General features: G+C 40.7%; 1 protein-coding gene across 1 annotated transcript in view; it reads left to right on the forward strand.

The window, feature by feature from the left end:
- Positions 1-14,713, forward strand: part of EDIL3 (EGF like repeats and discoidin domains 3) — a 238,317-nt gene that overhangs the window by 177,303 nt on the left and 46,301 nt on the right. The window contains exons 7-9 of the mRNA XM_064736890.1: positions 2,569-2,724; positions 3,805-3,949; positions 9,879-10,063. Of these exons, the coding sequence (XP_064592960.1) occupies positions 2,569-2,724; positions 3,805-3,949; positions 9,879-10,063 (486 nt within the window). The remainder of the gene's footprint in view (positions 1-2,568; positions 2,725-3,804; positions 3,950-9,878; positions 10,064-14,713) is intronic.

Consider the following 14,713-nt stretch of genomic DNA (forward strand, 5'->3'; position numbering starts at 1 on the left):
CTAAAGTTGCAGTATTTTCAATTTTTGCTGAGGTCGAACTTGAAAAATTTAAATCATATTAAAGAACCCAAAGATACAAAGGGAAAATTAATTCCTGATGTATCCCTATTCACTGAAAAGCATGGTGTTAGCCCAGGAGGGATTTCCATATTAGCAAGCCATGGGCATTTGAAAGCATTTTTTTTTTCCTACTTCATTGGGATTTTTCTGCAAACGTTGACAGGATCTGTAGAGCTTGGAAAACAAGGCAGCCTGGTTTTACTTCTTATGTTGCATCAAGTTCAATACTGCTTAAAAATAAAGCTCAGTTTGTGGCTCAAAGGATGGACACTGATCAAGAAAGCCTCTAAAAGGAAAGATTCTGCAAATGGGAATAGGACATCCAGTGGTTAGTGCCATGGTTTCATTAGAAATTATCCTTTGAAAGTAAACAGGGAAATAAAATCCCCATAAATTCTCATCCAAAACCCCAAAGATTATTACCTGGAAATAGAAAAATTGGTAATTAAGCTGAAAAAAATATTATTATCTGCATCACTGGATCAAACAAAATTTGTTTAGTGTTGCATTATACCTTCCTTTTCCCATGCAGTGAAATGTGAAGATGCTACCAGTCAGCAAATAATCAATGTCTGTTTTCCTGTGCTTTCTAATTTAGTTTTGCAGATGGTATTCACTTCATTATTAGCAATTTTGTAAATACATGGAAAATTGGTTTACTTGCCTGTTAATTAATATTCTGAAATTCCACATAGAAAATGAACTACTCATAAGAGACTTACGTAAATCTTTAACTGGATGCTATTCCATGTTACCTACATTTTTAATGTAGTTATGGGACTAATGGTAGTCTCTGGAGCTGTCCTTTTACAAATATAACATATTTATTTTATTATGTTTTCCCCTCTGAGGGACCAGGAACTGGGGAAAAGAAGTTTTCCAAGGCTGAAAAAAGTAATGAATCTCTTCTAATTTATACCTGTCTGAATTCCTGTTGTGAGTCCATTCTCCCCGGTGGAATTGCACACCTTCCTGAGTTTTCTTGGTATTTGTGGGGAAGATCCTGGTGGTTTTATAGGAGGCTTCTCCTCCTATAAAATCTGGTTTTATAGGAGGCTTCTCCTCTCTCAATGGGTCTAAACCTTGAAAACACACATTGTTAATCCAAAGGTTGTGGGTGTTTAATAATTTCTTATAGGGAGAACTATGGTAAAATTACACCAAAAGCCAACTATTCCAAAAAAGTAGCTGAGAAATAGCTCAGAGAAAAAGACTCATAAAAAAAAAAAAAAAAAAAAAAAAAAAAACCAAACAAACAAAAAAAAAAAACCTAGAAGAAACCACAGAATTCTACAGTTTGGACAAAGAAACCAGAGGCTTCCTATTGTGCACACAGAGAGATCTTAGAACACCAAAGCCTGATCAGCTTACATCCTTCACAGAGGTTAGATTTTATTACCAAGGGGGAGAAAGTCCTCAGGCCACAATGCAAACAATAAACCAATTAAGGTATTTGGACAGCAGATCTGCTTCTGAGTCCTCCCACACCTGTGCTGGGACTGCTGCTCCAAACAGTGGGAACTGCCCTGGCTCAGCTCCAGCCACTGGGGAGCAAAGATAAAACTCATTTTTGAGGAGACAGGTGCTAATGTAGCATAAAGTATTATTTACCCTGCCCCAGTTGTTTGCTCTCCAGTACCTCCACTCATCTCTTTGCACAGCACATCTGCCTGCACCTTCACAAGGCTCTTTGCTGAGCTTCATTTGGTGCAAAAGTCACAGATTTCAGCTGACAGGGAGGGAGTGCAGCTGCCACAGACTGAGTCTGACACTCTTGGGCTTGAGTATCACACCCTGAGTTGTTTCCATGCCACAGGGGAGTAAAGGAGGCAGAATTAAGGCTGCTGGAGTGATGCTGAATTTGTTCGCTCTGAGCATATCTTCGTTTTTTACTTCAAGGAGTTTTGTTCAGCTCAGAAAAGCACACAAGGAATGTTCACATCCACTGATTGATATTTTGGTATTGACTGCTTTAGGATTAGCATTTCAGCCTTCATCACTAGGTATATGAATTTTCAGTGAGAGTCAAGAAAAAGCCTCATTTCTTTGCTGTCAGAACTTCCATGTAGTTTTAGTTTCACATGGAAGTTTTACTTGGTGCTGAGGGCCTTTTGTATGGTATTGCAAATTGGCTTCTAACAGAAGAGAAGATATAGCTTTTGGTAAATTATCACACTGTTTCATTTCCCTTTCAGGCAGAAAATATGTAGGAGTAACCCTATATGCCAAAATTAAGCAATATCTCAGTCGTATTCTGTATATCCATAATATATGTGCACACATACAGGAAATAAGCATAGTCCAAGTTTTTGGTTCAATTTTTTCATTCAATTGCTTTATACATTTGCACATGAAATTCATGAAAGATCAAAAGAATTAATGCAAATATAAAAACAGTCATTTAAATGCTACAGCTATGGTTTTTTTCTCTCATTTAGGAAAAAAAAAAGGTGAATTAAAGGAATCAAGGGTTGTTTCCGTCAGATTAACAGTGTGCTGTTATTTCAGATAAACCTGCAGAAGAAGATGCGAGTCACTGGAGTTATAACCCAAGGTGCCAAGAGGATTGGAAGTCCAGAATATGTGAAATCTTACAAAATTGCCTACAGTAATGATGGGAAGTCATGGACAATGTACAAAGTAAAAGGCACGAAGGAAGACATGGTAAGATAGAGTCATCTGTTACTGAAAGCATCTCATGGTTTAGCAGCTTTTAGAAGTATGAGATGTCTTGGGTATTTAAGCCTAATTGCCTGGCAATATGATATAGGTTTCACTGTTATTATTTTTCTGTGTGAGAAAAAAAAATCAACAAATTTGCATCTCTCTGTGCTAAGAATTTCTTATACTTTAATTGATGGTTGCATAAATACTATTTCCCCAAGCTAGAATAATCCTGTTTATTACACTTAACTGATTTTCATATTAATTAGTTTACCAGTAATTACTCATTGCTCTGTTTTCAATTTCGTTTTATTGCATTGGCAGATTAGCTTTAACCCTTGGAAACACAGAGCCCATTCATCAATGCTAATCTCTGTGCTGCACAAACAGTATCATCCAGCGGGGTGTGTGTGTTTACAGTTTATAGTTACCACTTTTTTTTGATGGAGCTGTGCACACAGAGCAGGAAAAAAACCTTTTACTGTGTAAGTTTGCATAGAAGGCAAAATGCGCTGCATTAGATGTAATTTCTCTGTTAGGAAATTAAGATTTTGTGTGAAGAGGAGCATAATGAAGGGCAGAAACACAGCACAGGGATGTCTGGTTAGAGGGAGGGGTGAATAGAAAAGTGCTGGTGGGTTTAACTCATCCCCTCTGTGATCAGTGGGAGGGTTACAGTGCACTTCAGTGGGAGCTGGATCAAGTTCTTGAACCGGGGGGGAAAAAATAAACATCAATCAGAGCAAATAATTGCAGGCTTAATTGAACTGCAACTATTTCATACATTAATCAAGAAAAGAAGGCATAATTTAGTTGCATGAGGAGCTTCAATTTCTGAGAGGGACAGGACAGAGACCTTGGTTTGGCCCACGTGACAAACCCATCACAAAATGGCACAGCAGGACATTCTGCTGGGAAAACTTGTGTCATGCACGGGCAGCACTAAACCAGCTGCAGTTTGGGGAAAACCTCTCACAGACAGAACAATTCGGGTGCTTTTGAGAGACAGGAACTCGCTGGGACTCCAGGGATCCTCCTGACACGTTTTATTTTGCTGTTGCAAACGTCGTTTCCCCGCAGGTGTTCCGTGGGAACGTGGACAACAACACCCCGTACGCCAACTCCTTCACGCCGCCCATCAAGGCGCAGTACGTCCGGCTGTACCCCCAGGTGTGCAGGAGGCACTGCACCCTCAGGATGGAGCTGCTTGGCTGCGAGCTCACAGGTGGGATCCCCACAGCCCCCAGCGCTCCGTCCCCTCCAGCTGCTCCCAACAACTCGTGCTTTGTCCCCCCTGCGAGATGCACCTGGCCAGCCTGAGTTTGTCCAGTTGCTTTCATCCTCTTTATCTAATTTAAAAAAAAAATCACAGAATCACCAGGTTGGAAGAGACCTTCAAGATCATGGAGTCCAACCCAGCCCCAACCCCTCAACTGAACCCTGGCATCAGTGTCACATCCAGGCTTTGTTAAACACACCCAGGGATGGCGACTCCACCACCTCCCCAGGCAGCCATTCCAGAATTTTATCACTCTTTCTGTAAAACACTTTTCCTTGATATCCAGCCTATATTTCCCTTGGTGCAGCTTGAGACTCTGCCCTGTGGTTCTGTCAGTGCTGCCTGGAGAAAGAGCCCAGCCCCACCTGAGCACAACCACATTCCAGGGAGTTGTACAGAGTGATGAGGGCACCCCTGAGTCTCCTTTTCTACAGGCTGAGCGCCCCCAGCTCCCTCAGTTTGTGTTCCCAGCCCCTCTCCAGCCTCATTGCCAATGCTCCAATGTCCCAAAGTCCCTCCTAAATTTGGGAGCCCAGAACTGGACACTCAAGGTGTGCCCTCAGCAGTGCAACACTTGGCTCAGCTGAGTGATGATGGCCACTTGCAGGGCACAGGAATGTGTCCCAATAAGGCTGTGTGGTGTTAACCCATTAACTCTCCATAATTTTTTTCCTGTGTGGGTTTAAAGTCCAGTTGATCACAGGAATCACAGAACCAATGAGGCTGGAGAAGAGCTCTGAGATCATCAGGTCCAGCCTGTGAGTGATCCCCACCTTGCAACACAGCCCAGAGCACAGAGTGCCACATCCAGTCCTTGGATACCTCTAGGGATGGTCATTTAGCAATTTAAACATGTATTGATGGCTAGGTGGACTCAAAATGTACCACCCTGAGCAGACTACAAGGCAGGGAGCCTCACCCAAGGCCTGAAAATTGTTCCTGAGCCCCAGAGCTGCCAGGGACCCTTGGTAGCCACAATTGTCACACCTGATTTTGGGAAATTCCTCCTGTGGCTGTGGCTGTGGCTGTGACACCACCCCTGTGCTCTGTGACATCCTCAGAGGGATAAGCCTGCTTCCCATGGTGTCAAGGACCAGTCCAATAAGACACAACTTGGTTGGGCTGCTTTAATCAAGATTTCAGTTTGGATTTGTTTTCTGGGTTTAGCAGAAGCAGGGATAGCATCTTGTAGCAAAAAGTAAATGAAAAAGCGGACCCAATATAAACCTTCCCTCAGATTCTTATTAAAGCTCTGAAATGTAAAGCCTGACCTCTAGCCACCTTCTGCAAGAACTGTGTTCCCTTACAAATTCAAAAAAGCATGTAATGTTTTATCCTTTTCCAAGAGATAAACCTTTTTACTGGTGGGAGCACCCCACTGATTCATTTAGGAGTGATTTTTGTGTGGCTGCCTCTTTACTCTACTAACAATAGTCATCCAGTTCATGGGTGATACATCAAAACAGCTGGAGTTAAACAATTCTCAGTCAAAACTAGATTCAGAAATGAAAAGTTAATGCATTAATCTTGGTGTAGCCCTTTTCCAATATAGATAGGTTTAAGAGTAAATAGAAAATCCTGTCTAGGTGCTTTGTTCTATTAGATTTTTTTTTATGTCTTCCACTTCTGGAACCACAATTTAGAGTAAGTCCTTGCCAGAATGACTAGGAATTGTTTTGCTCAAAGAACTGTAAAAGCTAGTGAAGTGAATTAATTTCAGTGGTCTCCTAACAATGTCAAGGTCATCATCTCTTAAAACTGTGGACAGCTGAGGCTCAGCAGAGCAATTTCAGCCTTACTGAAGGAAAGGTGTAATTACACAGACTAATTCTCTCTTAATTCCAGGTGGTCTGCCTTGGGTGGAAAGGCAATTTGAGGGGTCTGCCTTCTCTAACATGGCCTGGGGAGAGGGAAGAGAGTGAGTGATAAACAGAGGGAGACTTGTAGCATTGGATCATCATAAAAGCTAACTCCTTAGGACAAACTTCAGCAAAATGTTCAATGCAATCTGCTTTAGTCTCATAAATAGCTGTACTTACAGGACCCACAGTCAGGATCAGTGCTAGTGGAGCCAACCATCAATAAATTAGGCATTAATTTTCATGGCCCTGTGTTCCTGCCTTGCTTGTGTTTTGCACATCTCTGTGTCCTGCCCTCCCTTCCCTCCACAGAGTATTGATGTGAGGGGAGAAGCAGATCACAGCTACTGCTTATTAGAATGCCTCTGTTCATTGGGCTGTTATTAATGGCAGCATCAAGCTGTTGTTTTTAACAGCAGATCCAGTGCTCACACAACAATGTCGCGCACTCATGGAATTCACTCTTGCACTCCAGCATCTGCCTCCCTGCAGGCAGCCCCTGCTCACGGTCATGTTTGTTGGTTCCTGTACACAATTCAGCCAGTTCTTGGTGTTTGGGGTTTCTCAGTTCCTGCAGAGAGATGTTGATCCCTAGAGCCTGCACATCCCCATGGGACTCACTCAGAGAAAGCTCCTGAGTGTGTAATTGTCATCTCCTTCAGGTATGCTGTTCCCTGGTAGCTATTTCTTTATCTTAATGATGCCTTGTGAAGACTGAGCTAGAGCAGAGGCCAGACAGAATTACAGAATAAAGCAGGGATTTATCCAAAGGATCTCCTCAATGGATGCACGTTGGGCAGCACCAGAGCCCAGCCAGGGCTGCACCCAAGATGAACCAAAGTGGCCCCAAAATGCATGGCCGAGCACGGGGTCTGTCCCTGGGATCAGCTCTGCTCCATTTGCACCTTGCAGTTCATTGTCCCATTCCAGCTTTAGCCCAGGCAGTCCCACCCTGCTTGTTTTTCTCTCTCCAGCCCACGGGGTTTGTGCTCCTGGGCTGAGATTGGGATCATTTGTTCCCCAGCTGGAGCAGGAATTGTTTTGTCCCCCTGCTCTGTGCAGACAGCTCACCATGCCCTAAAATGAAGCCCAGACCCACACACTAAAGCAGCACAGAATCTGAAAAATATCAAAGTTAAAACCTGAGGCATCACTAACAGTCCCTCTAGGCACTATTCACACAAAGCTGACACACAGGGGGACTTTATCAAACCTACAGTTAAAGATAGGTTCCCCTTTCCTCATTTGTCCTCAGAACTGTGTGATCTGGAAAGGAATTCTATATTTGTTATTTATAGGCCAGGTTGGATGGAGCTTTAAAGCATTAAGGTTTAATGAAAAGTGTCCCTGCCCATGGCAAAGGAGTTGGAAATAGATTTGCAGCTAGATGATCTTAAGGTCCCTATCAACCCAAACCATTCTATGATTCAAGAATATGATGAAAATTTTTTAAATATCTTAATTTTTAGAAACAAAAAATATCACAGTATAAATCAAAACAAAATTACCTTTGCCCTCAAATAATTGACATACATTGCTTTTGCCAACACTGCACAAATTTTTGTCCAAGACAAGATTCTTGCAGACTGTTGCGTGCAGATCCATTTGTGGGTTTGCCTTTGCTACATTGGATATTGAATATTTCCTTTGAGGGTTTGAGTTTTTCAAAGGAAGAAGTAGATGAGGGTTATAGAATGGATGCAGACTGAAGAGTAAAAGATTCTTCCCTCTGAAGAGTCAACAGAGGAAAGCCTTTGTGTTTATTCCTCCAATTTTGAGGTGCTAATCCCCACTCTTTCTCATTATTTCTGTTCTCCATCCAGCTAGACCAAATAGGACCTGCAAACTTATACCTGGTTATATTTAAACATACAGAGGTATCAGGTATAATTTATCACAGATGGAGGCATCCAAAGCATCTCAAACATTCCAGCCTGAGATGCTCCACTGGGTGTAGCCGAGTGTCTGCATCAGCTATCTCCAACTTCAACAGATTTCATAAAAGAAAAATGGGAATTGAATCTTCTCACAGGGACATTGAAAAGCAAATTTAAAGGCACAGTGAAGTGAAGAAGAGATGTTTCAGGGAGGCATAAGCATCGTTATAAACACACGCCTGTGAGGGTGACACAAAGCCGTGTGCTGGTTTGATGACCCTGCAGGGTTATGTCTCTGTCATCCAAACAGCCACGATCTCCTGTGGCAGGGGCTGGGAAGCTGCTGCTCTCTGTGACACGGCACCAAGACATCCTGACACCTGCATGCACCACGTTTGCCTCTTCAGATTCTCACTGTTCTCACTTTCTCCCGTTGCCTTTAACAACTGTCTTCCCACCCCCTTTGGGGCCACAGAGAAGGCAGGCGAGTGTAAAATCCCATTAATTCATGCACGCATGCACAGGCACACAGGCACGCACAGCTGTTGCTTCATAAATCAATAATAATACCCAGAAAAGATAGAACTGGTTTTTGATGGATTGGGCCAGCACTGAGTCACAGCTTTGACAGCCCATGGTTTTGTGATAGGAGCCTCCTTAGCATTCCTTGGATGAAACATTCTTGCTGACAGTCCTTGTGATCCTGGAGTGATACTTCAGAATTTAATAATGAGCAAAGTCCCTCTCCAAAGCAACAGATTAGTCTCTCTTATTACTATTACCAATTGCTTCCTCCCACTCCCAGGAAAATTGTTTTGTTGTGTTTTTGAATGAGTCCATTCCACAGACAAAGCTGTGCCATTTCTATTTGTGCACTGAGAATCAGTTATGTAAGATTGGGGATTTTTTTTCAAAAGTTAACTCTATTTTCTTTTGGCTTTCCATTTGTTTGTTTGGGTTTTGTTTTTTGTTTTTTCGTTTTTTTTAAATTTAACATGAAGTATGTCAATATTCAAATTTTAAATACAGGAGATGCTGCATTAAAGATCATGTTGTTAAAAATATAACTGCCTATATGCAGGTTTTTGACTGCTGAGTCAGGAAGTAAATGAGAAAACAGATTATTTTTTTGTGTTGCCATCTCCATCTTTTCCATCTTTCACTTTACCCCAATTATCAAGTGTCACTCTACCCCTGCAGCCATACATCCACCTTTCCTGTCTTCTTAGCAGCCTTCTCTCTCTCAGCCTTTCTTTTTCTGATTTCTTTGTTAAATCTTAGAACCATGCAGTTCATCTGCCTTCTCTGGTTTCCAATCCTGTTGTTTCAGTGCTGCCTCATCTTGTTTCCTCCGTCTTCTGCATCCAAATGTACCTTCCACATTCCCAGCACACAGAGCAAGGCAGAGGAGCACAGAGCCACTTATCAATTTTTATTTTTATCTTTTTTTTCACGCAGAACAGAGAAGGGAGAAGCCCAAAATCTATCTTTTCTATGGCAAAATAACTCAATAGTGTGGGATGTCCACAAACAAATAAGCCATTAACTATCGATTTCTCCTAAGTGATATCCTCCTACTATCCTCCCTCCACAACTGTTTTTCTGTGGGCTCTCCCTCCTTCAGTGGGATTTTGGGCTTTCTGGATTTTTACCTAGATGTCAAATAATTCAGAAGTGTAAAAGAACTCAGTGCTTTTTAACGTTTTACTGCAGCAGTGGTTTTTAAGCAAAAAATAATGTTTGTTCAATAAGCAAACACATGGTGGATGTGAGGTGGCATAAAAGCATAAGGAAAATCAAACAGAAGAGGGGAAACAATATTTTCCTGTGGGAGAGGAAAATAAAAATAAGATAAGCACAGACAAAAGTCATCTTTTCATTTTGTTTCGCTTCATAAATTTATGCCAGGATAAAATATGTTGAATTCTCTATCTTGATTTTGACTCACCCAAGCAATTGTTGAAACAAAGTGCCTGGAATTGATTATTTTTCATTTATTTGTTTTCGAGTGTCTTCAACAATAGCCTTGATTACATCTTTTTCTTCACGTATTGCAGGTTTTCTCTGCCATAACAAAAAAACCTAAACCCCTGACAGAGATAAGCAGGTAGCACCACTGATCTTGCCCTGCTGTTCTAGGTTGCTCTGAGCCCCTGGGGATGAAATCAGGACACATCCAGGATTTCCAGATCACTGCCTCCAGCGTTTTCCGTACCCTCAACATGGACATGTTCGCCTGGGAGCCCAGGAAAGCCCGGCTGGACAAGCAAGGCAAAGTCAATGCCTGGACCTCTGGCCACAATGACCAGTCACAGTGGCTGCAGGTAAATTTTCACGTGGATTTTCCCACTTGTTTGTCTTCTTTGTGTTTCAGGCATGGGGGCAGTTCTGTGGTTCAGTTTTATGTTCAAATTCTTCTTTTTCTGGCTGTAACCCTCCCAACTCTGCCACGAGCTCTGAAAGCCCAACATATCTTCATGTTTTTGTTGTCACAGCTGCAGGAAAATATACTAGGGGATGCTTCTACAAGCCCCAGTTTTCCTTTGTTAATGAACAAAAATGGCAGTTGCAGATCTGATTCACTGAATTCCCCTCATTTGTTGAGAGAGATGAGTTTATTTCCCTCCCCTCTGCCTTTCCAAGGCTCCCTGGAAAAGCATATTTACTTTCAGCTCTGTGCACCTTAGCAAATCCCGCGTGTAGAAATTATCTTTGTCTAATTGAGGCTGCCCAAAATTACCTTCTGGAGCCAGCAAGACTGATTCAGCCCCTGAATCCATTATAAACCTGTGCACAGGGGTTGTTTTCAGCCCAGGAGTGATTCATACAACTCACTAATGTGAGGGATTTCAATAAATCACCAGTGTGGGAGCTTGTTTGACCAGCCACTGGCACATTTACATTTTTTGAACTGTTGAAAATAGCAGTGTTTTCAGTCAGCTGCCACTTTGCAGTGCAGCTCTCCGTGGGAAGCCTCAATAGCACCAGACATGGCTACTAACACCCTGCAATCTCTCCACATATAAATTATGACATATTAGCCTTTTTTGCCTACAGCTGCTAAGCAAGTTAGGAATATGATTACTGTTTTTTTTTCTCCCAAGTTTATACACTTTCCATAAAAGGAAGGAGAAATTGCCCTATCTATTTAACTTTGGAATAGCTGAAGATCCTAGAATCTGCTGAAATTCTTTTAGAGCAGCATGTTGGAAGAGCAGTTGGTAACTTCTGGAGAGGATGAACATTTTACTGCTGTGCTTTATGGTGGAGAAGCAGATGAAAATGTTTTTCCACAGGAAAGAGAGGTGGTTGCATCATATTTTAGCCCATCAGTCGAACCACGGGTGTGCAGAGGCTCCACAGAAATTTCCTATTGTGTGTTCTTGCTCCTGTGGTTGACAGTGTATTTTTAATTAACTACAGATGGCCCTACAAAGGGCTGCATAGTTAATCCTTATATTTTCAAACTTTTCAGGCTGTTGTAGTATTTCCATATTTGAATTTACCTGAACCTGCAAATTTAATCTTATCACTTGCACTATCTCTTCAAGTCTTTGAACTATAAGGAATAATTTCTATTGTCCGGTCAAAAAGAAAGTTGTGAAGAAATATTCATCTTAATGAATCTTTAGTTAGCTTTTCATATGGCTATGTATTGAGTTCAACAATTCCAGGGAATATTAACAATCTACCTTTTCCTGAAAATCATTATGCACAATGATATTTCCTCAAAAAAGGAACCTAACATTTCATGTTTGAGAAAAAAAGGTAAAAAAAAGAAAAGAAAAAAATCCAGCAAAACTAAACCCCAAAATGCATTAAATCCACTTGTTTCTTCAGTGTTTAAGGTGGTCATTACCTTCTGCTACAGTCTGGTTATTCTGAATTCAGGCCATGACTTGAGACAGTCTCATATGCTACCAGTGTAGGTAATGATTCTGTAACAGAGACATGTCTATCATTTGAATTCATCTGTTCATTCTTGTTCTCCCTGCTGGTAGCTCTCTGTGGGTATTTTTGGTGGTTTTTCTTTTCCTTAAAACGCAGAGTATTATATTGAAGCCTTACAACACATTGACTGAAAGGTTTATCATCCTGCTGCTGCTTCCACGGAGTCTAGTCAAAACACATTTGTAAGGAAAAGAGTGTGAAAGAAATTGTGCCTGCATGCCCTACTCCCTCAGCCATTCCACAAAGAATTAAGCCCAAAAAAGATCATTCCATGGTACCCTGAAATGGGCTTAAAGCCAGACATTTAGCCCAGACTTCTGGATTTTGCTGAAGTGGCTGGCTTACCAATATCATATTTACCATGTCAACTTTCCATGCCTTTTGAATGTTCTCCACAGGCCTTTCTTGCTTTATATTTTGCACCTTTTTTTCATGTTTTGCACTTTTGTACTTTATATTTTGCACTTTTTGCTTTATATTTTGCACTGATTTTCACGAGAAAGCCTGAAAAGCTGGGGGCAAAGCCTGCTGTTTGCCTTTTAGGATCATAGTTGGGGTGTGTGGATGGCTTGAACAGATCTGATCTGACTAAATGTCATTGTTGGGGTATCCTTGCCTGAACACCATGGCTACCAACAGTTTAAAAGCTGGTGTGCTGACATCCATCTCAGAGCACCTGCTGTGATGATGCTTGCTGAGAGGTGATGTTTGAATCATGCATCAAATTCCCCTTTTGGATGAACTCTGGAGATACATTCTCCTCTCTCAGGAGCTGGAACTGTTTTACTCAGTTTTCTCTCAGAAAAGATAACTCTGAATCTCCTATGTATTCCAAAATGCAGCCATCAACAATTAAGCTCTTTGGTTTCAAGTGTTTCGGATTGCTGCATCCATAATTTAGGAATATGAAGTATTTTGTGTCTCCAGGCACAGAATGTGCATTTTTGGGGACAAAATACTCACCTTAATCATGCTGCAGTTGTTGAGAATCTGCTGTGACTTAGACTCTACAAGCTACAGATTGCACAAATAACATTTATTTACACAAAACACCACCACTAGCAATGAAAAAAAATGCATTTTCTTGGCATGAAGGGAAATTTAAATAGATTACATGACTAAAATTGTACTTTTCTAGCTGTGTCATAAACTTGGGGCTGAATTCCCCACGTTTCCTCAAAGATACCCTTGTCATTCCCTTGAAGAGGATGCTGCAAGTTTTTGGAGTGCTCAGGCTCCTTCTGGACACAATCTAGGATTACTCTTCCATTTGGTGATCCCACTTACCATTTCTTCACTTATTTGGCTTCAAAAGATATGATGGAGAACTCCCTGCCTGATGCCCAAAATGAAGCACTAAGGCTGTAAAGATTATTTTTAAAAGTGCAACTGATGTTTCAGATGCTTAGAGAATGCTCTTGTAAATAGATTTTTGCCGCTCCATATCTCATTTTCCTAGCTGAGGGCATAACTCAAAATAATTAACATTTTTCTCAAAACCCATGCCCGCTCTGCTACTAATTTCCTGCTGTTATAAATTGTGAAATCAGGGCAGCAGCTTAAACTCCCTTTTCTTTATTTACTGTTGGCTAAATTCTGGCGTGTCACTTCATTTGGTGTCTCCAAACACCTGGAGCTTTCTCCTCCCACTCAACCATCCCTTCTGAATAAATTGTTTTGTGTCTTGTCCTAGTCCTGACTTTGCAGCCATACCAGTGTATTGTCAGTATTTTATCTTAAAACTGATGACGTGTTGGGCTTTTTTGGAGGCAACAGCAATGTCAAATTACAATATTTCTCCTGCTGATTGTGGAACCAGCTAAGCACTATTAGAGAAAAAGCAGTTGGTGATAAACAGATTGCTGGAAGATTGGCAGAGCAACTGTTATACCTACATGCTTTAAAAATGTGGTGATTGCCAGTGGTATAATGGATTTGGGTTGGGTATTTTCCTGCCAAGCTAATCTCCAGTATTGGACAATATTACTGGGATTCTTTATCAATGCCATTAGATTGTCTCAGAGCTGCAATCAAATTATTCTTTCAGTTTAATGCATAGCCATCTTTTCCACATCTAAATGCCTCTTGTTTGAAAACAAAGGCAAAACTGCATTCCAAATAATTATCCTCTTTTCATTATACATATACAAAATGCATCTCCATCATGCCATCATGATATTCATCACTTATATTCATTTATATTTATATTCATTTTCTTGCATTTATTTCTAGTGTTTAAGCTTCCAAATGATCAAATCAAAGAGTTGTGTTTTTAAAAGCTAAGCCAAAATCAGTTTCTACTCTTTTTTTATACACTAGTTTCCAGAAGTGGAAATGTGTCTACTCTGCCAGCCACAGAGAAAGATGGACAATTAACTTAAATTATAAGAAAAATATTTGAACCAGGAAAGTTACATGAGGTGACTCTCTCCTTTTTTTTAATATGGGAAGAGAACATTATTTTCCAAAGAGTATTGGTTAGCTGAATTTGTTTCAATGCTGGCATTCGTTTGAAGAACAAGGAATGTTTTTTACTCTCTCACGTGGTATTTTCTTCATGTCTTGTCTGTTATTCCACCTGACTCTTCTCCCCGTTTTTTTGATGTAACAATCTGTTCATTTGCAATGAATTCTGAAAAATCTTTCTAGATAAAAAAATCACTATACCATAGCAATTCAACAGCTCATCTGGAGATCTGTGCAACAACTCACAAGGAGAAAACTGTGTGGATTGTTTAATTTTCTTTTGACAATTAGTGTCATTAGCAAAGCGTTTATTAATTCCATTTCTGGTTAAAGTAGCCAAATAAGAGATGTATATGTGGCCCATAGTTTAATTTTTTAACACCCACACTGAGTGAAAAACAAAACAAAACAACAAAAACCAAAAAAAAAAAGAGAAAAAAAAAACAACCCCAGAAAATGCTTAACAACATCTTAATGCAATAAGGGCTTGGAAGACACAAAATTGGAATAAGGATGAAATGTTCATTTAAGACCAATCTGGTAATTAACATAATGAG

This window comes from Zonotrichia leucophrys, chromosome Z (genome assembly GCF_028769735.1).
Source record: "Zonotrichia leucophrys gambelii isolate GWCS_2022_RI chromosome Z, RI_Zleu_2.0, whole genome shotgun sequence".
In the NCBI taxonomy this organism is placed as follows: Eukaryota; Metazoa; Chordata; class Aves; order Passeriformes; family Passerellidae; genus Zonotrichia; species Zonotrichia leucophrys.